A 25,946-nucleotide genomic window follows, 5' to 3' on the forward strand; every position below is an offset into this window, starting at 1 on the left:
ACACATATGATGAGAATTATTTTTAAAACTATAATGTGTACAAAAGTTTTGTTTAATCTTACATAATTGGGTGAAAATTATAAGTTTATGTCAAATAATGGTAACTAGGTGGTGTAATCCTACAGGGCTGTAGATGAATAATATGTAGGGACCAAGGAATTTAAAGGTACCAATAGTGATCGAAGTGGGGGGATACAGTGAGATGTCATAATTCCACTTTTTATAGTTTACATATCCATCCCATACCACTTATTTTATCAAAAATAATACATCCTATTTTTAAGTATTTACAAATATCGATTAATGTCAATGTATTTCATAAAATTTTTATTTTTTAAATAATAATAATTTTACAATATTATAAATATCACAAGTTTTTAAATGAGAAACTAGTTCCTGTTTTTTATCTGATCTAATTGGGACGACTAGACCTAATAAATCTAAACGTAATCTTTTACAAATTTATGATGATAATATAATGATATATTATATTTTCGGAGTAGAGTTCAAATTGTAATTTACAACCTTTTTGATAAATTTTACAAAAAATAATAAATATATTATATAACTAATACAATTTGTGTTTAAAAACAGATTAGCTTTTCTATTTTTGTTTTTTGTTAGTTTAATTTCTGCATAATGCATAATATTAGAATTTGTAAGTAGTATGTATATAATTTATTTAAGCATTATGGTTTTTTCTAAATTTTAAATATATTTATTAAATGTAGGTACTTATTGGTACTATTTAATACATCTTAAAACACACAGAGATGTATTTACAATTCATGAAAATGGCCATGCCGAAAAATGAAAAGTGAATCATAGTTAAACAAAAGTAATAATATTTATACTTGAGTAAAAAATGTAGTAAATACAATAAATGGTAAACAAAATTTTATTTCTATTTTATTTTTATTTAATGCATAACGGCTACTTATATAATATATTATAAATATCATATTTTTACCAGGGACGCATCATATATATGAAATAGTTACATTTCTGGTTTTGATTAATATATTATTTATATAGTTATATATTATATTGTAATATTTATATATATTACGTAATATCATAAAAGTCTAAGCATATAGGTAATATGTACACATCTATTTTACACTAATAATGAATATAAGATGAAAATCAAAATAATTAAATTAAACAATAGCACAATTCGACATCGAGAAATTACAAAATCATAATAATAAACAAATAATATTATTTTTTTCTTTTATCTAACTGCTACGGATATGCAATATTCATGCATTTATTACATAAATATTAAATAGTATACATATCGATTATATGTATAATTTCATAAATAAATAAATAAATTCAATGGGTAAATGTACCTAATTAAAACAGACTATATATATATAAATAATTTATTATAACATCAAATAGATTTAAATATAATAGCTTAATGTTTGCATAATAATATATAGTCATGAATCTGAATATTACTATTACGTCATTACTTTGTCGATCCACGGCACGAAACGCTGTACATTGGTGTAAACGCCTGGCAAATGTTCACGACCGCATCCGATTCCCCAAGAGACTAATCCGATTAGAGTTTTCCGTCCATCCAGCATCGTTGTTAAAGGTCCACCAGAGTCACCCTGAATTGTGAGTATTATTTGATTAGGAATATAATTACATAAAAATTATAATATTTTAAGTGAAAAAAATCCTTTTATACAAAAATGTAGATAAGTGCCAACCTACACGCATATAGGGCTATAATGATAGGTAATATACGAGTTATGTATTAAAGTGATTGAATTTTCCTGTACAGACTGTAGTTTTCTAAATATATTTAATCTGCTTTAAATTAACTCACTAACATTTATTCATATTAAATTCTGAGCGGAGCGAGGAATGTACCTATTGGTTTTACAATGATGTTTATTTCTTTTTCTTTTTTATTCTGTAAACACTTTTTCTCCCTCTAAACTTGCTCAAAAGTATCAAGCGTAGCATTGTTTTTTGAAAGTTAATGTTCTTAAGCTGGTACTTTAGAGAGGTCATTTTTCGATTTTCAAAACAGTACTCAAAATAAAAGCGGTTCTAACCTTAAACATACGATTTCATGATTTCACGATTTTATAATACTAAATAATTATGGACGACGTTTTTTTTTTTTTTTTTGGAAATTATAACAATATAATTAATATAGTATAACATATCTTAGACTGATGAACCGTTTCCACTCAGAATAGTTTTTCGTACACAATGATATTACCTACATCATTGAATTCAAATTTAATACCATCCTTTACAGTAACCAACTTGTAACCTATTGCACTGCAGAGTGACATCCACTTACTTACCCACTTTTTTTTGGAGTTAATCCTATAATATTCAGCAATTTCAGGTATAAGGTTTATTTCTTGAATTTTAAAATATGATTTATCATTAATAATAATATAATAATAATTTTTTATTATGTATTATGTATTATACATTTATCGCATATATACATGGATGCATAATATAGTTAACGAAATAAATAGTGCATGATAAAAAGTCGTGATAGAAGAGGGTGCCCTGGCGGATATTTAGTTTAATGATGATCTTTTTTTTTTTTACCTACTAATGTTAATTGTCTTTAAGTATCAAGTAGGTCACGTGGCCATTTTCGTTTGAGGCGGCGGGTTGGGTTATCTGGGAGTGAGAGAAAGAAGAGGTTAGAGATGATAGGGTTATGATAGGGATGATTAATAGTATTTTTATGAAATTTCTTGTAGTGGTTTGACGCTATTCGGGGATAGTTGGAATTTTTAGGTCCTTATGAAGAGTGCGATTGTTGCTGACATACCAGGGAGAATTGGTTAAGAGTCGGAAATTGATAGATAGAAAAGCTTGGAATTTATTTATATTAGAGTTTTTTGAGGTTCCCCAAATTTTTATGCCAAAGGTCATTACAGATCGAATGATTTGTTTATATATGAGAAGTTAATTATTACCTAAGAGATAGGTTAGATCGCAGCAGCTGTCTGAATTTATGGAGTTTAAGATTGAGGAAAGTTCTTTTGTTTTTATATGGGTTGTCCAATTTAGTCTTTTGTCTAGTTGAAGCGCATTACATAAAAACTATATCTAACATTTTTAAATGTTCGTCTCACGAATACAAATTTTAACTACCGTGTTCAAACTTACATACCTAATTCTTTGTTCCAAAGCTTTTTTTTTTTGAATTCAGATTGTATGTTTTTAATATATTATAATTTAAAAAAGATTATTTTATAATATTGGAGAAGTCATCATTCAATCATTTATTCCCTTTTTAATGTACCTACCTATATCCATTATACTTCACCAGTAATTTCAGGCGTGAGGTGCAAGTGCAACAAGTTAGCCTAATGTTTAACAGATTAAACAGATAGCTAATACCCGTCAATAAAATTTGAAATAAAATGCCTTTTAACAACGTAACACAAACCTGACAACTGTCCCGTCCACCTTCTTTATAGCCCGCACACAGGAACACATCATGAATGGTTTCCCTTCGACCCGCTGCTCTAAACCATCTCTGACATCTTTCATTCGGTATTACCTCAACTTGCACTTCTTGTAATACCGTAGGAACTGTTGCAACTCCTGTATTTAAAAATTACATAATGTTAAATATTAGATTTTTTAAGCTGTTTTTATTTAAATATAATTTAGATATTATATCACATATTATTATATACTCATTTGTAAGTTTTTAAGTTTTTTTTTTTTCATTGAAAACATTTGAATATTTCATATACCTTATTTAATATTATTAAAATGTTTCTTATATTTTTAACTGCCTAGTATAAGAGAATATACTTTCATAAAATACATGTTTCATATTTGAAAGGAATGCCGAATGAAGGAATATAATTTTCAAAGAGCTTATATTATACAAGGTGTAACAGATAGAACTGACTTTTGGAATAACTTTTGTTCAAATTAATATTTTTTTTTTCAAGTGACCCAGCGCTACATGTATAATATATTTTTTATGTTTATATATTGTACTGAAAATAAAATAATTTAAATTTAATTAAAAAATTAAGATTAAATTCAAAATAGCCTATTTGTGAATCTGATCATAAGAAAAATTTTGATGGTAAAAATATTTATCTAAGTTAAGTAGTTTATTTTTTAGAATTTTTTTATTAAATTCATTTGGAATGTAATATTTTTTTTTTTAAATATGATTTTTGAAAATATATTGACATAAGTACCTATATTTATTAAATTATTTACTTATCATATAATATTAACAATTTTTGTTATACATTAGCAAATATTTTAGATTCTGAACGAAGTGATGAATGTATTGATTTTACAATGATGTGTGTTTTTTTTTTTTTTTTTTTTTTTTTGTGTCTGTGTACAGCATAACTAGTCGAAATAATGCTTCGATTTCAAACTTTGGGGGTGGTTTCCGATGTGAAATTGAAGATCCTTGGTGCATTATAGAGGTCAAAAGTAAACATTTTCCAACAGTTTTCAAAAAAATCGAGAAAAACAAAAAAAAAATGACAGAAAAACGGGAATTTTTACGCAAAATCAGTTTTCGACCAAATCGATTTTTTTATATGGTTGTAATTCAAAAAATAATCACTTTAAATACTTGAAATTTTCACCAAATGTTTATGTTAGTGTTCTCTATATACAGTTTAATTTTCAAAAATTTTTGACTTTTTTTGAGTTATTTATAGACCCCTGAAATTTACACTTTTTTTGAGAATTTTTTTTTGAAGTGTCGGTAAAAAAATGTTGGACGACCAAAAAAACTTGAAAATTTAATACAAGGTTCCTTATGAGTTTTTCTTATTGTAGCTAAAAAAAATTAAAAATCGTAAGTCACAATTTTTTTTAATAAGCTTTTATATTTCAAAATTTTACGAAATCTGTCGAAAACGCGAAAATTTGCAAGTAATTTTGAAGTTGAAAAATCATAAAATTTTTTGCGTTTATAACTAAGAATTAAAAATACAACACTAAGTTCTCCATAAGTTTTCCTTCAAGTAGCTATAGAGAAAACTCGAAGTATCATTATAGAAAAAATTTTAAGTGCGTTTGAATTTTAAATTTTTACGAAATAGCGTAACGATAACGATTTATCCTGAAACGATTTTAAATATTTGTTATTATTCAAAAAGTATAAGTCCTAGATACTTGAAAATTTTACCAGTTATTAGGATTGGTATTTTCTTTACATGATTAAATTTTCAAAATATTTTGACTTTTTTTGAGATATTTATAGACGACTGAAATTTTCAATTTGTCTGAAAATTTTTTTTTGAAGTGTCGATAAAATTTTTTTGGCCCTATAAAAATACTTGAAAATTTAATACAAAGTCCCTCATAAGTTATTCTTAAAGTGATTAAAAAATTATAAGAATACATAGGCACAATTTTTTTTATTAGCATTTGAAGTTCAAATATTGACTTAATACGTAAAAATTACAGCAATGTTCAAATTATCTTAGATAGAAATTCATAAAAGTTTTTCTTTTTAATTCTAAGATTTGAGAATTTAATACAAGGCTCATAATATATTTTTACAATTGCAGTTGAAAAATAAAAGAAATATATAGCAACATTTTGTTTTTACATGCATTCAAATTTTAATTTTGACAACATCGTAAGAATCACGAAAATTCGTAAATTATTTTATTCTAGAAATTCATAAAAAATTTTCCTTTTATACCTAAGATTTGAAAATTTAATACAAGGCTCCTAAAATATTTTTACAATATCAGTTGAAAAATACAAGAAATGTATAGTCACATTTTTTTTTTACAAGCATTTAAATTTTAATTTTGACAACATACGTAAAAATCACGTAAATTCGCAACTTATTATAAGTTAGAAATTCATAAAAAATTTTCTTTTTAAATCTAATATTTGAAAATTTAATACAAGATTTCTTACAAATTTGTCAATCTTTATCACAAAAAAAATTTCCACCGGAAATTCAAATTAAATTTTTATTAGCATTTGAATTTCAAATATTGACAAAAATTCGTCAAAACCATGAATATTTGCAAATTATTTTGTAGTTCAAAATTCATAATATTGTTTGTATTTATATCTAAGGTTATAAAATTTAACACCAAGTTTTCCACAAGTTTTGCTTCAAATAGCTATAGAGAAAATTTGAAGCGTCATTATAGGAAAAATGTATTGAGCGTTTAAGTTTTAAATTTTTATGAAATCGCGTAATGATAACGATTTATCTTTAAACCAGGTATTCGCATATATAAGGTATTATGAATTATGATAACTACATGATAACTACATTAATTGATTAACCATGCCTTATGCAACATGCGTCTTAATTGAAAAATAAAATATTTGTTTCAAAATAGAATATATGACAATATTTAAATATAATATATCCTAGACTGACAAATCATCTCCGTTCAGAATCGTTTTTCGTATACAATGATACCTATCATTGCATTCAAATTTAATCCCATCCATTACAGTAACCTACTGTACAGCAGAGCGACATCCACGACTTACCCGCTTTTTTTTGTTAGGTCTTTCTGTTATACTATATACGGTAACGGCTTAACGGGTCTGGCTATTTGAAAGTATTATAAGTTTATAAAATATGACTTTTACAAAATTGAAAACTAATATTAATTTTTTAATATATGATATGTACCACGATCAATATCAAAATAAATATACCAGTGCTAAGCAAGATTTAAATAAAGATATAATAAATGGTAAACGTAATTTAAATTTGATTTTTTGAAACAAGAAAAATAATTTATGATTTTACTATTTTTTTTCTAAATGTTTAGACAAAAAAATATAAAATATATACTAACCATGTCTTGTACGACCCCAACCAGCTACTGTAGCTGTCTTGCCAACCAATTTAGCAGCTGAGCTTGGTAAACACACTGGAATTATGTGCTGTTTATATGTTACGTCATGGTCAATTTTGACTAAAGCGACGTCATTACGAAAATCTGTCGGACTGTATTGTGGATGTACCTGTGATGAACAACATTATATAATTACTTCGATTGATATGGATTACTATTACATGAATTGGAAACTTTTATATCTTTTACAGTTTTGATTACAATTTGATTCTTTAAAATGAAAATACTTATGTACCGATTTCAATTTTGGTTCCTAGCTCTGATTATTAATTTTGCATTATTTAAAGTATAGATACTATTTAATGTACGTGAATTTACAGATTTAAAAACAATGCGCAATGTAATCATTTGAAAATTATAACTAATAATAAGATCTAAAATCATTAGTTTTAACTCCACACAAACCAACTAGTAAATCACATTACCACTAACTTGATAATAATAAAATAAGTTAACTACCGTAATTTTTTGACATTCTGATAAATGAGAACAAAAATTTAAAGCAACCAGATTTCTGATATTTATTTTACGACTTGAACGTAATTAAATACAAATATTTTTTTTTAACAATAAATAATTATTTTCTTAATCATGTCTATATGTTTTAATATAAAATAATGAAGACAATTATTATATAAGATTATATAAATAATACAGATACTCCTTTGATTGAACAAATACTCGTATCATATACGATGACACAAAAAAATACCTTAAAATAATCACCAACGACAAATGTCAAAACATCTGGTCCAAACAAAATACTAAACTCAATGTAATCAAAGGTGACACTACCCAATGGTATAACCCCTCACTCAAAAGAAAAGAAAAAACAGTAATAAATAGACTACGGATAGGACACACTTGAATCACACACGGTTTCCTCATTTCCAAAGAGGAACCCCCCATCTGCACAACCTGCGAAACAAATCTCACAGTCAAGCACATCATATCGGACTGCATAAAGTATAATCAAGAAAGGATCAAACACGGAATATTACACAACCTCGATGCAGCCCTTGGAGCCAATCACCAACTCAACGCAGATTTAATTAACTTCCTCAAGCAAACCAATATTTATAACCAAATCTAAACATGTAAGCAAACGTAATGTAAAAAATAAAATAACTAATAGCCTTTGTTGCCGAAGTTGTAAACGATAAATAAAAATAAAATAAAATAAAATAAAATAAACACATTTAGTACCTATAACGTATATATTCTGCAGTATATTTTATATTTACTCATTTTACGGTTTTAAGAAAGCTTTACCTTCCTGCTTATATCAATATTAAAATAATAAGTGGTTAAGGCATGTTATATTTATTTGCGAGTGACTAAAACTCTTTATACTTTATGATATTTGGTGTTGTATGTGTTGTAGATGTACTAAACGTTTCTATTTGTTCAGGATTTTAGTGATTGTAGTGGTTTAGAATATAACGTCCTAATGTCCCGATAAAGTGTTCTTAACGACTAACTTCCGTAGAATTGAATGAAATTAATTGATGTTAAAATGATGTCTTTTTCTAAGTATTTTTAGCAGAAAACCCCTATTGCTTTGATTAATGATAAAATAAGTAATCAAGTTGAATACTTGTTTGACTGATGATATATTTTCAAATTATTTTCCCAGCTTGGAGACTGCATTAATGATAGCGAATACGGTGATTGTTTTCCTCTTTCCTCGCGACAATTTTTGTTATTACGTATCCCTAATGGATAATTTTGTCGGTTACTCACATTGAGTTAGTTTTTATCTCATAAACGAATGTTATAGACTTTAAAATTTAGAATTCAAACCATCGTGTGTGTTATTCCAGTCACGAAAAAATATTATGTTTTAACATTAAATAGTAATAGTCTGTGAAGGAGTGCTAATATTGTTCCATTAACAATCATACAAAAAATGTTTGGACGAGCTTAATTAAAATAAAACAAGACCATCCTAAGGGTACTATAGGAAGATACAATTATAAGACATTGGCTGCCTGATTACTTTAAAATATTAAAGTTTAAATAACTTGTAATGATTAATATATTAACTATTAACTTATAACTATAATTTTATTCAACATGAAATTTTATTTTATTATCCGTAAAATATATGGCATCTAATAACTTTTCATTTTGTCGTTCGAACTTGTACATAATTAATAACTATGATAATAGGCTGCAAAGGCGTATGACAATGTAAAATATAAATCAATAAGCCCATAAAGATAAGCATAGTTAAGAATCTAGAATTCTGATGACATTTCATAATTTACATTTTTATATATCAATACTTACACATAAGCATTATAGTACATTTTATAAAAAAAAAGAAATTAAATTTGGTTTTATACTACCACATGCAATAACATATCAAATACGTATTACTATACATTACTAAACTAAGCAATCGTACAACATTATATTATATATTAGTTGATTATAATTTCTTACTTCTTTGCGTTCCACGTTGAATTCTTCATGTGCGTACTTTTCTGATTGATCACGTACATCCCATTCACCAAGTCGTACTTTTAAATTATTATTCGCCGTTCTTTTAAATAGTAAATATGTTTAGATTAATGTCATTTAAATGAACATGTTACACGATTACAAAATATTAAGTGTTGTCGTAGACGCGCGTACAAAGTTCATTTCAGGTCAAGTTATGTTGTGCAAAATCAGGGCTTAAAAATTAGCCCGATTATTCAGACTTATATAAAACTAGTCGTAGTCGCTTCCTATCTATATTTTATTTTGTAGGTGAGTGGAAGTGACATCATCTTACGTACACATAAATATTCTCTTATCGTTTAATACCAAGTTGATATGAATGAAAATCCTAATTAGTTATTATATACTTACGTGGCCACGCAATGTGCAGCAGTAACTACCCATCGATTACTCAGAAGAGCTCCTCCACATGATAATTTTTTTGACAAAAACCCTGATTTAATGATAGCAGCCTAGATCAATAAAGATATATTGTTGTTACAATCAATTCAAATGATAACAATAATAATATGAATAGGTATTTATTTGAAATGTTATACCTGCCACGGATGTGTACCAAAGTTTGATCCATGTCCACCTACAATTCTATGGCTTCTTGCATATAGCTCTCCACAACCTATTAAATTAAAAGGTGTATATTAGGTATACATATATTATTTATGTTGTAAACTCATAATTAGGGGCCGGAATTATATTCTTTTGCATATTTTTTTTGAGGCTATGCAGTCAGACGGGGGTTCGAAATCTTTACAAATCACGAAGCCGGTTAATTAATGGCAAAAGTTTTTTTAGCATATTTGAGAATATTTCAAGATAAAAGAATATTTCGTACTATTAAGAATATTTGAGAATATATCGATTAATTTCTATAGACATTCGATATTTTTTGTTGCAGTGGCGTAAATAATAATAGTGTTATAAAATTGATACATTATATACGTATTATAACCATTAACCACCGTATAATGATATTTATGCTCTACATTAGTAATGTACTGTAATAGTCTGTAGTAGATAAGTGACTTATCATTATATGTCATATTATGAGTCATAATATATTTTGTACAAGAATAAGGTGTACCTATAAAGTGCAAACATGAGGATCAAGAAGGTATAACATAATTATAACATTAACTACAAAAGATAAAAATAAAAAATCAAGCTTGAATATTAAAAAAAAAATGTTTTCATAGAATTATTCAAGTATACCTTAATAATTATTTTAATAAAAACTATTGTCGTATTGTCGTGATAAATGAGTATGGTATGGTACATTCGTAACTAATTCTAAATGTAGGCAATCTTCTATATTATTAACATATATTTCTTGTATACCTACCGCGATTAAATCACATATTATACAATTACAAACATAAAACATATGACCACAAATTGTACATTAACAGATGTATAATTATTATTTGTTTCTATACGTTTTGTAAGCAAAAATTTATTTTTTAATTGTATTCCTCCAGATATTTAATATTACTATAGTAATTTTAATCTACGTTTAAAAGATCTTAAATTTTTACTTTTAATTAAAATTCAAAAATAAAACACTGACATAGGTATGAAAAAAATGGTATCGATAACTTAAACTTAAGTTAATCTCTTTAACCAATTTATTCATTTACAATTCGGACTTCAAAAATAGTGCCATATGATGGGCGTGATCTAAGGGCAATGATGTCTTTTGATCTTTTATTTTTTTTGTTACACCCCCCCCTCCCTCAAGAATTTACCCCAGTTTACACCTATGCATATAAGACATATCTAAGTCAATAAGAAAATTATATTACGCACAATGTAATGATTGGTGAGACATATGCATGTGACATAATGCCATAGCAATGGAAGGAGTCAATTGGTGAGTGACACTATATTATATAAGCTCAAGTCAAACACTTAACAATTTAATTGGATAATTACCATAATAAAATATTTTATTTTCTATAAACTTAAATCTAAAATATTTCACAATTACTGAACTTAAAGTCATTGGCAATATTTAAATCGATATCTTGATAAAATAACTAACGTATTAATAATCATTAATATTTAGAAATATGTTTAAAAAGCTGAACAGGATAATTGATTTATGGTTAGGAAACATGGACTCCGGGACTCGTAATACTTCGTTTTGAAAATTATTTAATGCATTTATCAGGTATAGACAGTAAGACATTATATATTATTTCACGTTTTGAGAAACTACTATTTCTGAGGAAATCAACGCTTCAGACTCAAAATAGTACCAACTAATGTTACTCGATGTCCAGTGGATAGCTGCGTAATGTTTTGGGAGTGAGTGGTAGTTTTTAGGCACTCTAAAACTACTTAGTAAAGTCAAAATCTAAAATTTTATGATTTTGAAAATGTTTGTTATACGTATAAGAGTGTTATATATGTATTATAGATAATACAATACAATTCATTCATACAGATAGGTAGATACTTATATATCTATTATCTAAGTACGTAGTAAATTTCGTAATTTTTAGCTTAATAGAATTATAAATCTTAAAATTTAAAGTTAACACACATACTTAGGTAAAAGAAAAAATATGCTCTATACTTTATAGTAAGATTTAAGAGTATTTCGTCATCGAGTAGGTCACAGCATTGATGGGTTAAAAATTTTAACTTAAATTTGAATTCGATGATCATTGCATAACGAATCAAACGATTTTGAGCGGAGACGGTACCTATAGGAATCAGTTTCTATTTCAAATTTATTCATTTAATTATCAGTAATTTATTTTTCCCTAAGTAAAACGGTAGATTAGACTTTTTTTATAAAAAAAATCATATAATATAGGTACAGTAATAATTTTAACGGATATCGTGTGTACTTATTATTGTTTTTATAAATTATAAGTCAATACCAACGTACCATTAACGGTGTAGGTTTCTCAAATCATGATATAAATAGATTTAAATAATTTTAAAATGTAATTGTGTATTTTTTTTTCAAAGTTAAAGCACAACGAGAACTACCTCATTATCGTTAACGGTAAATCCTCCTGTTAATTGCATTAAAATGGTCGCGTTTTATCATGTTACAAGTTTAACATAAAATCAGTTCAGTCGAATGCAAATATATTGTTTGCAAATTATATGTTACAAGCGTAACACGATATATTTGTGTTTGACCGAACCAAGTTTGTGTTGTAACTTGTTAGATTTAATATTATGACAGTGAAGCGATCGATTCATACCATAATCTTTGTTTGTATGTTGGAGTTTAACAAGTTATTCTTCGATTCTTTTGTAAGTTATGAGTGTAAAATATTAAATATTGCGATTTAAAAATGCTCAAAACTTGAAAACCCGTAAAGAAAACAACAAAATATAATAAATACAATCACACAGATAATACTTTTTACTCCAAGTTTAATAGTTGGTCAATTCACTGTACTATCAAAGCTTATAAACAAAAATTATATAATCTTAACTCTTAAAAGGATGTCGGTGTACTATTTGTTTACTCTTTCTGCAGACCTATGCGTAAACAGCGTAAATTTACGTTCAATAAGATCGATATTGTATTTTCTGTTTTAATATTAGAGTGAATTCGCCTATTATAAAATTTAAAAAGTGGATGCCGCTTTGCTTTACAGTAGATTACTGTAATGGATGGTAATAAATTTTAATTTAATCATATAATATCATTGTATTTACGAAAAACGATTCTAATCGGAGACGGGTTGTAAGTCTAGTATATTTTATACGATATTAATGATATATTGCAGTTATTATATATAAAAAAAAAAAAATTATGGACCTATAAAATGAATTCCAAATTAATCAAATAATATTCGTTATGTACTCGACTCACTCAGTCATTCATATTAGTGTATACCTACCTACAATTTATTATAAAGTATTAATATACGTCATTAATGACATTAACAATCATAATTCATAATACTCTAGAAATTTTAAGTACCCACGAATAATATTTTTAGATTACAACAATATAACTAAAGTTGTTATTCTTGGTTATTTAATATGCAATTTCATCCAAATTTAAACTTAATATATAACCATAAAAAAATGCATTTACCTATATAGCTTTTAGATTTTTTTTTGCGGAAAAATTATCTATTTACCCGGAACCTTGTTTTAAATTCTCATTCCTTAGTTAAAAACGTGAACATTTTATAATTTTTAACACTAAAGAATTTGTAAATATTCTATTAAACAAAATTTGAACTTTAAACGGTTATAAAAAAAACATGCATAAGTATTTTTAATATTTTCCAATTGCTATAATACCAACTTATGGGAAACCTTTTATTCAATTTTCAAGTGTTTTAACCTTTAACATAGGTAACGAATAAAATTGTATTTATAGAATAAAAAACTAAAATAAATGGAAAATTTCAAATGTCTATGAATAATTTAAAAATTGATGAAACATTTTGAAAATTTTATCAAGCATAGGAATTGATAAAATAAACATTTGGGGCAAATTTTTAGTTTCTACAGTTATTCGTTTTTGAATAAGAATATTGGTACAAGAGAAATTGAGTGAATATCCAATGTTGTGATTCAAATGCTCATAAAAATTTAATTTGACTTTCTACTAAACATTTTTTATATGATAAAAGTAGACATACTCATGAAGAATTTTCAAACCTTTGATTTAAAAAGATGAATTTTTATAAATTTTAACTCAAAATAAATTGCAAATTTTCGCGATTTTTACGTATTTTGTCAAAATTCTAACTTCAAATGCTTATTAAAAAAAATTGAGACTACTCGCAATATTTTTTAACTAACACTGTGGTAATATATTAAGAGCCTTGTATTAAATTTTGAAGCATTTTTAATAAAATTGTATTGACATATACAAAAAAAAAATTAAAAAGATTGAAAATTTTAAATGTCTATAAACAATTTAAAAATATTTGAAGTATTGTGAACATTTTATCAATTACAAAAAATGCCAGTATAACCATTGAAAATTTCATGTATCTATGGTGATTTGTTTTAGAATTACACTAATATCTAAAATCAATATTATCAAAAATTGGTTTTGCGTAAAAATTCACGTTTTTCATTAATTTTTTTCCTTCGATGCTTTTAAAAACTACTAAGAATTTCATGCATTATTTCGAAAACTTATCGTGTACTCAGACCACATAAAAAACACACACACAGCATTGTAAAATCAATACGTTCATCACTCCGCTCAGAATCTAAAATACGAATACTATTTATGTTTGTATGTTACTTTTTTTTTAAATATTTTGATTTTTAATTAAGCTTTCAGTAGATACCTACCTATGTAAAATATTACATTATTAAGCTCATAAATTAAAAAAATAAAATACGAATACCGTAAAAAAAACAATTAAACAAACGTATAAACACTGCAGATAATATCCATACCTTTGGAATTTAATATTAGGTCAAATCACTTTTATATTAAATCTTTCAACACAAAATTGATTTAACTGAAGCTGAATTCATATGGGTATGACGACTATGACGTCTATGTAATATTATAATTTGTGAAACGTTTTCAAATAAAAAGAGTGAACAAATTTATTATCTTAACTAAAAAGTGTGAAATTGAAAAACTATAAAATGATTTGGCTTAGCAGTGCACACATTTCAAAAATAAACTTTAGACCCACATTGATGTGACCGATAGATGTAATATATATACATTGAGACCCCCCCCCCCCTTAAAAAAAGTAAATATGTATGGAATGTTTAATGTTTATAATGTCAATGTATATATATATATATGATTAGGTAAAACGGCTGTCTCATTAAAAATCAAAATAAAGAATTATATAAACATAATATTAATTTTAATACTAAAAAAAGTTGTAATATTTTGTCGGGATGACAATATGACATACTAAATTATATTTTGTATAAAACAAAATGGTCTTTAATCTTCCCATCGACAGATAATTCATTAAAATAATCAGCCGGATGTTCTACCCAATACACAAGATACTTTTTGGACAGTAAAACCATAACCATTAAATTGAATTAAATATATAGGCAATGTATGACGTATAGATGGAATTATGTTGATAAACGTATAGTGATCGATAATGCCGAACGTAGCTTGATATCAAATAATAGGTACAAATAATATCATAAAAACTATAAAATAACAACTTCGCGTAATATTTTGCAGTTATCATATAATGTACCTATAGTAAATTATTAGTAGGTACCTATGTACAATATATTGTCATGTGTGTATCGATTTAAAATAATTCGATGTTTAAATTTTTTTTTAAACCGTCGTAATGCACCTCTCGTAATAATACGATGTATATTCTATAAAGGTGCTGCTGCAGTGTTGTGCTATATGATCATAGAACGTGCTATACATATAATCTATATAGATACGTTTTAAGACAAAAAATTGTGTCGTGTGTTATTATCGTGCGTTTGTGCAATGCTCCTTACAAAATACAAATATTTATACAAAGTGCGTTTATATGAATTATAAAGACAGCCCGAAGATCGAATGTTTTTGTATTCACATCTCGAGAGCATACAGTAAATAGATTGGTGTATGCGTGTCTTCTGGGCTGCAGGTGCTTTAATTCACTCCAGAAGTGATGTATATATATGTGTGTGTGAGGCGTATGACCGGAAGTGCGACTTTATGCATAAACAGCGACTGTAGTTTACCGCGATATCCAGACGGCATGTAGTGCAACAATTGGCTCTGTTGCTGTTGCGGTTGCTGTTGCTGCAGTTGCAGTTGTTGTTGTTGTTGCTGCTGTTGCTGCTGCAGTTGATCGTCGGCAACGATGCCGCTGCCAATTTGAGTGATGTGAGAGAACGGCGCCAGTTGAGGTGGTTTATGCGTGGAATAAAACACGTTTCCGTGATCGCTGTGGAACATCAAATTTTGTGGCGTGGGTGGTAAAGTCGTGCTGGTCGAAGAACTGCTGACTGCCCCGGCGCTATTGATCTGCCAATGGCCGCCGGCGGAATTCTGATGGTGCTGATAGTAATACGGGTGGTAATGCTGGTGCTCTTGTTGATAATAGTACGATGGTTTGGCCGTTTGATCGGCGACGAAAGACTGCGATGACGGACTTATGTCGTTGATGTAGTTGTCCACGTAACTCGCCACCGTCGCGGGCTGATGGTTGTGATTGTGTTGTTGTTGTATTTGCAAATGTTGTTGCTGTTGATGTTGATGTTGTTGTTGCATATACATGTTATAGTGATGTTGGAATTCGGGGTATTGCATCAGGAACTGTATGGCTTTATACAAGAGGAAACGACATGACAATAATGCATATAACGCAATAACTATATAATATTTTGAGAGAGTATCGTTTCCCATACATTTTTAAAGGCTCATATGGTCGGGTAGGTATGTCGTACGTGATATCTATATACTATTAAAATATTATGTAGACTCAAAATGGAGGTCAATAAGAAATACATAACGTTAATCGTAATACACAAGGATAATGATCCTTATGGAGTACACTTATCATATATAATTATGATTAATACATTATAATATAAACTATAATTTAAGTATTTAGTACTTAGATAATAATGATGTCATGTTTGTTCCAAAATTAAAACAGAAAATATGTTACAAACATGACACACAATTATTATAATACTATATGTTTAGGTTTTACTCAGCAGCCAGTGCAAAGATATTAAGTATAAGTACCTATACACAAACGTATTCGCATCATATCGTCGCAACGAAACGCACGTGTTTATAAGCATGTGTGTCACTGAGTTATAACAATTAAAGACACAAAATATAAATGCTTACACGGCTAAACAATCAAACATAATACAGGTACGACGACGATGACAGAATAGCGTCGTCTCGGTGTTTTGATAATATTACTACGGTAGAAATATTATGGTATCCAAGTCGAAATTAAAACCAAATAAATACACTCTCACGTCGTACCTGTAACGCGTTCTTTGCCATAATTTTAATGATATATACATATATATCGTAAACCATGATTTTTACGAAAACGAGAACCATGACAATATTATAACAATGATAGCGAGTAGCGACCATAAAAAGTTTTGCTCTGATTATAATACCAGACGAGAGAAATTAACGTGATTATTATTACTATTATTATAATTTATAGTGAACAACTGTGCCGTCGCACATCCAGTGTACGCGTGACGACGTGTCGTTATAATAACAATAATACATGAATATGGGCACTACGTGAAACTTTACGTTAAGTGAATAATATAATATATTGTGCAATGCTGTCGTATTATTATCATGATTATTTGGAACCGTTTATTTCGATATTTATGTTTAAAACAATCGCGCACGTTCTGGAATGAGACGTTAAAGAATGAAAATAAAAATAACACGGTAAAATATAAAAACTCACTAGCATTTTCTATTGTTCCCACCGAATTCGAAGCCGCCGTCACGGATGACGACGACGACGAAGAAGATCCGGATGTCTGAATTTTGTCTCTGGACACGCAACAGCTCCATATCATGCCTCCACTGCACAAGTCCACTGGTTTGCCGCCCTCGAGCACGCACGAAATGCTAAGGCCGCAATCGAATTTGTTGCTGTTGTACCAACAAGTCTGAGGTATCACTGTGTACGAAAAAAAAATGTTTTAAAAAAAAAACGTCAACATGACGTAATAGTGTGTATAACATTATTTAGACATAATAATATTCGTGGTGGATCAACCGAGGTAATGCATTATAAGAATATCTTATATTATATATTGTATCATCGCTGTTGTTTAATATTATAGGTATACCATATTATAACGTCAAAATACCTATTTATAATACAATATAATTTAAGTTTTGTCAACATTTAATATTTATATTATAATGCAGACTGCGAGCATACCTAATTCGCTATACCTCATCAAAAATATTACACCATCGATTTTTATGATCAAACCTGTCTACCCGTGGTCATTTTACATATGTTTCAGGTGCCATCAATGATCGATCGTAATAAAAATAATTATCTGTAATGTTTATTCAACCTTAAGTGTCATTACTATTGTTATAATATTATTTCCTAATTAATATTATCTATCATTTGTCATGTTAAAGTTGTCAAAAATTACTGATTTTCTATATATCTGTTAAACAGTTTGTTGATAACCGACAAAGGCTAAGAATGTCTTATTATAATACAAATTAAAGTACATTTTCAAATATTTTTCTAAAAACTAAATTCAAATTGAAACTAAACCAATATATTACTTTGGCGATAGAAATTTCGGCAATACTAAGATAATTAAACGTATATACGAAAACAGGTAATCAACGATTGACGGTTACGTCACATCGTCATCAATATTCAGAATAACTTTAATCACCGATATTTCGGGAGTAAACAATTGTAATAAATTAGACCATACTGCAAACGAACCAAAATTTAAACAATTCGATTATCAACGTTAGTAGGTTAAGATTTTTTTTTAATACGCAAATCGCTTGAGAGTACCTGTAATATTAAGACGTAGACTCTCCATATATTTTAAATTTTCAACAAAATCTTGAGAGTACAGCATAATAATATGTGGGGAAATTGGAAACACCGGTGCTTATAATGTTACTATTGTAGAGGTATCTACCTACGTTTTTTTTCTGTTTGTTTGTTTGTTTGACTGTAGAGGATTATAAGAACGAGAACACGAAAACATGGATTTGTAAGAAAACGTTTTCGACGAAATCGTATAAATAATAATATTTCAATGATTATGCATATAAGGTACATAAAAGACATAAAACTACTTAATGATCTGTAATTCTGTTGTGTTTCAATGCAATTATGATCTTCCATAAAAACGTTCTACAAAATAGATTATTTGTTTCACGTTGTTTGCTGTACCTACGTAGGTACATACGATAATAGGTGCATAATCCAAACACGTCACGGCACAACTGTGTAATATTATAAATTATAATCAATAAAGAAATTTGATAGGTTGAGAGTATACTCAATATTAAAGTGTATATATAGTAGTTAAGTATTAGAGTGGAATAAATATTTGAATGCTGCAACGATTATTCGAAAACGACTAATGTGTGTTTTTGACGGGGAAAGGTTTTTTATATTGATGACATTCCATAAATTTACTTTTACATTTGGATTATTTAAATTCTGTAAAAGTAAAACGTGTTGAGAAAATAATAATTATTATTATGAACCAAATAATTTCGTACGACCCACTGTTATTAATTTTTATTTTTTATAAATGCGTATTATCGAATATCAATTTATACTATCTTGTAAGTTTTAATGTACCTACACATTTCTAATTGATTTTCTCATTCGTATAGCCGGTAAAATGTAAGTACCTAATGGAAGTGTAGCAAATTAATAATTAGCTATACATGTGAAAAAATGATTTCATAATAACTAATAATTTTTATGTAGGTACATTTTCATAAAATATACAATGTAACAGGAAGATCTGAAAACTAAAATCACTTTTATTCTAATCAATATTTTTCATTTTATTTATTTTTTTAATGTAATTTACAGATGCTTGCGTTGGCATAACGTGTTATAGTTTTATTTTTTAATATACTGAAAATAAAACATTTAAAATCTGATATAAATTATTTTTGAAAAATTCAAATTTTAATAAAAACATTTATTTAAGTTATGAAGGTATAGCTTACTTTTTAAAATTTTTTAAAATCTTATTATTTTTAACAGTTAAGTTGATCTAGTCGTGAAAATCATTTTAAATTCAAAAAGTATAGGCTTTTTAAACACATATAGCTTATGATAATTTTTTAGGAAGTACTATTGTTAAAATCTAAATATATATTTTTTTTAATTCATTAAACTTTTCAATTCAAATTAAATAGCGTTACTTCAAAAAAAAAATACATATTAAAAATCATAAAACAAACACCTTGATTACTATCAAAATTCTCTAAAAATCAGATTTACAATTTGAATATTTGAAAATATTTAATTTAATAAATATTTTCAATATTAAAAAATAAAAACACGTTTAGTCCTGGTTAGGTATAACAGATGTTACTAACTGATGATTACTATTCAATGAATTATTATTAAACTGAATTTATGTAAAAAAAAATGGTTCATATCCAATACCTAAAACTTCAAAAATTTTCTTTTAAAATGTTCCTCTCAGAAATATTATAACATGGGTATGTACTTGGTGAAGTTTTTTTTAAAAAAAACAAGAAAATCTACCAAACAATGAAATAAATTATTGTCAAACAAAAAGACCAATGTGTTGGTTTCTTTGTTTTCAATGTATAAACATAAACTAATTTAAATAAACAAAATTATTGCGGTCATAAATACCTACTAAATGTTTAAAACACATCTACAACGAACGATGTATAGATATTAAAATATCAAGTCACCGTGGCAAGTTGTGGACGAGTATTATACATAGTATAGTAAATCAAGAAAGGAAAAACACCAGACGGCCGTGATGAAGAAAGTGAAACCACATCACGGTCATAGAATTGCTTTCGTTTATACTACCTATACTTACAAATAATCGTGATGTGTATAATTTATTAATATTTCTACAGAAACGAAAATGGAGGAACGTGCGCAGTTTTTTAAAATATTATACATTAAATTATTATATACATGTAATAAATTGTAATACGTCACTAAACAAATTTACCAGGGTTTGATTAAACAATATAAATATCCCGGACATGAACACGGATAGCAAAAGAATATTATTATTTTATTTTTCGCGCGACTTTTAATAAACCATTCAAAACAAATTACCAAATATAAGTACCTAGTCATTACATCGTATTCTCACTTTATCGATGGTTATCGTTAAAAAATCGAGTCAAAAAATTGTATTCAAAACTTGCTAAAAAAAAAAATACTCAATGTGGGGAAAAATGTTGTAATATTCGTTGTTCATTAAAAATAACTTATACATTTTTATAGACTATTAATAACCAAGACTTTTTATGTATAAACAACCACCTATACACGATAAGTCTATGGTAAGAAATTATTTTTTAAATGTTTTTTGAATCTATAAGTTAAGGAACATTACCAACAAAATATAAAATTTACAAAAATTAGGTACCTACTACTAAAAATACTGAAAAATTATATTCAATATAACTGCTTCTATGTGATACTAGACGGATTTATAATTTGGCCTGAATCGTACACGGATATATGTACATATATGTATGTATATAAGAATAAAATATGTAAAAGTCATAAACCTCTTAACCATAGTGATTAGCCATCGCCCATCAGCGGCAATTTGTGCCATATTATTACTTATTAATACCTACAGTTAGAAAGGTGCACCTACCTATATATTATTAGGTATATTAAATTGTACGGAAAAAATTATTAACTATATTTAAAAACGTCTGGAAATCATTTAGTCGTTTTCGTCATTATTATATTGCACCTATAGGTATAACCAACTACACCGGACAAGTAATATTGGAAATTTCGTGCAAACATCGATCGAATTGCTTCGAGCAAACCGTTTCGCCGTTTCGATACATAAGAAGTAAAATATTATAATATTATAATGTTGTTATAAAAATGTGTTGGAGTGCGAAGAATACATCCCGAAGGCTGAAATTATTACATGTAATCACAGAGAAAGTTATCAAGGATGTAAGTAAATACAATGGTATTATTCTAAACGGAAAACCCACACAAATATAAATTATAATATGACATGATCACTATCAGGTAATTGAAGCACATCATGCTTATGTGTTATAGCAGAGCGAAATCATTAAAATCATAATTAGATGGGACGAGCACTGCATTGTATGATGATAATATTTTAATACAACAAACATTGTTGTGCATCTCTTGGTTTAAGTAAAGAAAAAACGATTTAAGTATACACGACGTAATTTATTCGTGTCGGTCTCGGTGCATCTGAAATATAACTGCAGTAGTCTACCATCGGTTATAGACACACATTTATATAATTATATCTAATGCAATGAAGTCTCGATAACTTAATTTATTTTCAGCCCTTGAAGTGTTTTTATTCGTATTATGTAAGGTAGAAACTCGAAAACTAAATAAGTCTAATTTATTTTTATTCCTCTCGAGATTCGAGTTATAGAACTAGACTGTTAAACTCATAGTAAGATACACTTATGACAAGACTTTCTACTTGCACAACATATGTATACCTAATAATATTATATTATGAATTATTATTTAAAATTTTCGTTCCTGGCAACCCCTGAGTCCGACACAAATACGTTACCTAAAACGTCGCGTGTCTGACGATTAGAAGCCTAATCACTGTTCACCGAATTATTAATGTATATACGTATTATTATAGTCTCGTACCCATTAGACCAAGAAAGAAATAGAAGACAGTGATTTCTTCACAGATTTTAAGACTATATAATATATAATGACTATAACGAAAACGACTAATCTCTGGCAGAACCGTGGTTAATTACTCTTGTATATTTTATTGGGTACCGGCTATTGTACTTACTGTAGATTTTTTATTTCTTTTAAATCGTTTTCATCGTCAACGTCGTCCACCCACCCGCCCCATCACTACAACCCCCCACTCAACACAAAAATCACGACGGTATCGTTTTCTTCGATCGGTTATTTTTTTATTTTTTTATTATCCTCTATCTCTCTTTTCTTTCGTTCGTCTTCCTCTAATCACTCGGAAATGTCAACACACCCATCATCGCATCGGCAATCGAGTTCCGCGACGGCTCATCCGGATATTATACAAACGCATTGCGTGATGGCAGCGCATCGGGTCGTATATACCTATAGATACATTTTATAAGACCCGGAGCGTGCACCCGTATACTTGCACATTTTACTACCATGTTATGTATACGCACGATTTACCCGAATTTATGAATGGTTTTCGTAACAGGTATTACGAGTGAAACGGACGGAAAACAAAAACCAACAACTAAAAAACCGTCGCCGTTGGTGCGACACGAATACGAACACGACAATAAGAAGGTACCTAATGCAAGTAGTTATAGGTACACGTAAAACTATGTATACCTACCAATACTAGGCTAATATACAATAATAATATGAATGAAAAAAAACATGTCCCGAAAAAAAACGGACGCGTCACACATACTTTTGCCCAACATGTCCATGAGATCGTTTTGAAAGCCTTTGGAACCGGTGACGGTTGGTCCGCCGTAGTAGCCACCCTTACCGGCGGTGGTGTTGAAACCGGACTTTTGACCGAGCACTTCTGCCAACAGCACGGCGTTGCTTCCCGCGGCATCCGGCTGCTGCTGCTGCTGCAACGACAGCGACGGCGGAGCAGTGGCCGACACGGCCGCTGGAGACGTCTTGGTCGCGTACGACAACCGTTTCGAGTACCACTTGGACGCCACGTCCGACGACGGTTGCTGCTGATCGCCGTCGACCACCGAGTTTAGATGTGGCGCCTGGTGCACGACCACCTGTACTTCGGACAGCGACGACGCGGCTTCCGATCCGGTGACGACCACCGGCCACTGCTGCTTGTCGTCTGCCGGTTCCCGCCGCTTGTCGTCCGACTCACCCGCGAACGCCACCTTGTCCTGGTGGTACTTGTGCACGCCAGCGGACGCCCGTCGACGGCTGCTGCCGATGATCCAACCGCCCCCGTCGGTGGCCGACGAAGACGTGCCGTCGCTGACGTGATGATACGTGTTGACGGTACGACGGTGACCGTCGTACGCGTCCGATCTGTCGTTGACGTGGTGGTCGTCACCGCCGCCGTCTAAACCTCCGTCCGCGTCGCCATTTATCCGCTGACTCTGCCGATCGGTGGATCTAAGGACTGGCGGCACGTAATGCGCTGCATCGGACGAGTCGACCGCGGTGGAATCCACGTGGCTGCCGGACGACGAGGCACTGTTGCAGTACAACTGCATCACTATGACACTGACGATTATGGAGTGTGACCTCATGGCAACGCGCTCGTATTAAACGATTCGCGCGATTTTTATCGTTATGAACGATAAAACGATGTAGTTATAATGTCGTCGTCGTCGCCGTTTTGTTATAGTCTTATAATACGTGGTCGTCCGTAGTACACCGCGTTACAACGTTATTATGACGATGATCTGTCGCGGTTGTCGTGGTGTTTCGGTGACGTTCCGGCGATACGACATTGACCCGTAAGGCTCCGGTGAAAAACGACGATGACTACTATACAACCGTCGTTGTTGCGTAACATCCGATGATGATGAAGATGATGACAATGATGACGATGATGATGATGATGACGACGACGATGGAGACGACGGAGACGATGACGAGTGACGGTTTTGACGACGACCGACGAATACCGGAGGAATTATGCGCGCCACGAATCTTATGATATGCTTGCGTGTTGGCCACTTTCTTCTTTCACCCGCGCGTGTGCGAACTCGGCGCGTACGTGTGTACGATATATGCAATACGGCGAATAGGGCTCGGCCCGAGCAAATAATAATATAATAATAATAATAGTATTCGCGCGTATATCGCTCGAAAAACTATCACTTCAATAACAGGAGTAACAGCAGCAGTTTACCTTGGATTCCTGTGCGTGTATACAATGTCACGGAACGAGCGTATGCACTTTCTTTCTGTAGGTACACGCGCCGCTCAGTCGTCGTTGTTATATTTATTATTATTATTATTGTTATTATTATTATTCGATGCAGTAGTAGGTAGTATTATGATTATTAAATTTTCTATCTCACACCACGCAGCACACACGTTCACTTTCACTCGCGGTCACTGAGAGTAAAAGAACGAGTGAAAAAAATAATAATAAAAAAATTCCGACACTACCGAGTACAGTGTAATTAAATTACGACGATAACAATAACAATATATAATATTATTACATATTATATTATCATTGTCAATATTAACAGACGTTTCTATATTTGTAACGGAAAAACGTGGCAGCTATAATTTCAAGAAAAATTCAATGTCAAATTAATCGAACTTGAAATTTAAAAATCTTAAGCAGTTGTTTTGATTCGCACCAAAAATATATAATTAATTAGTAAACGATAAGCCATAGAGAAAAAATAAATAGTTTATTAACTTTAAACTTACCGCGTCACGAGTCGTATTAATATGAATATTATCACTGATTGTGTAAAGATCTATAACTCACAGATATAATACGCTATTATTAATGAAATAGAAAAATAAAATCAGATTTCAATAGACTATAATAATATATTATATTTATATTGATACGTGGATGAGAAATTTTCTTTATAAAAAAAAGACAAGATAACAAAAGACGCGGGCGAGAAAATTGTCCTTTTGTATATCTTGATACGATGATATTATATAGTGACAGATAAACGGCAGATCACATTGGCGGTTATTTTTTTTTTACATTTTTATCATCACGACTATCAATACACCACAGATATAATATAATATCTGTATATATTATATATATGTATATATAAATAATGAAGTGCAGTCTTTCTTCTCCGAAACAATATTATAACAATAAAGACAAATATTAAGAAAGTAAACCGACTGAGAGCCGCAGCAGCACACA

At 29.3% G+C, this 25,946-nt stretch overlaps 1 protein-coding gene across 1 annotated transcript; it reads right to left on the bottom strand.

The window, feature by feature from the left end:
* Positions 1–300: 300 nt before the first annotated feature.
* Positions 301–25,946, bottom strand: LOC107169624 (uncharacterized). The gene is made up of 9 exons (XM_015519425.2): positions 23,514–25,946; positions 17,783–18,001; positions 16,068–16,652; positions 9,938–10,014; positions 9,750–9,850; positions 9,339–9,438; positions 6,831–6,999; positions 3,449–3,606; positions 301–1,625 (listed from the first exon to the last, which is right to left on the bottom strand). Exons 1-9 carry the CDS (start codon positions 24,337–24,339, stop codon positions 1,470–1,472), a joined length of 2,391 nt encoding a protein of 796 aa, XP_015374911.1. The 5' UTR covers positions 24,340–25,946; the 3' UTR covers positions 301–1,469.

Source organism: Diuraphis noxia, unplaced genomic scaffold (assembly GCF_037042655.1).
Source record: "Diuraphis noxia isolate RWA-SAM2 unplaced genomic scaffold, SU_Dnox_SAM2 contig0001, whole genome shotgun sequence".
NCBI lineage: Eukaryota > Metazoa > Arthropoda > Insecta > Hemiptera > Aphididae > Diuraphis > Diuraphis noxia.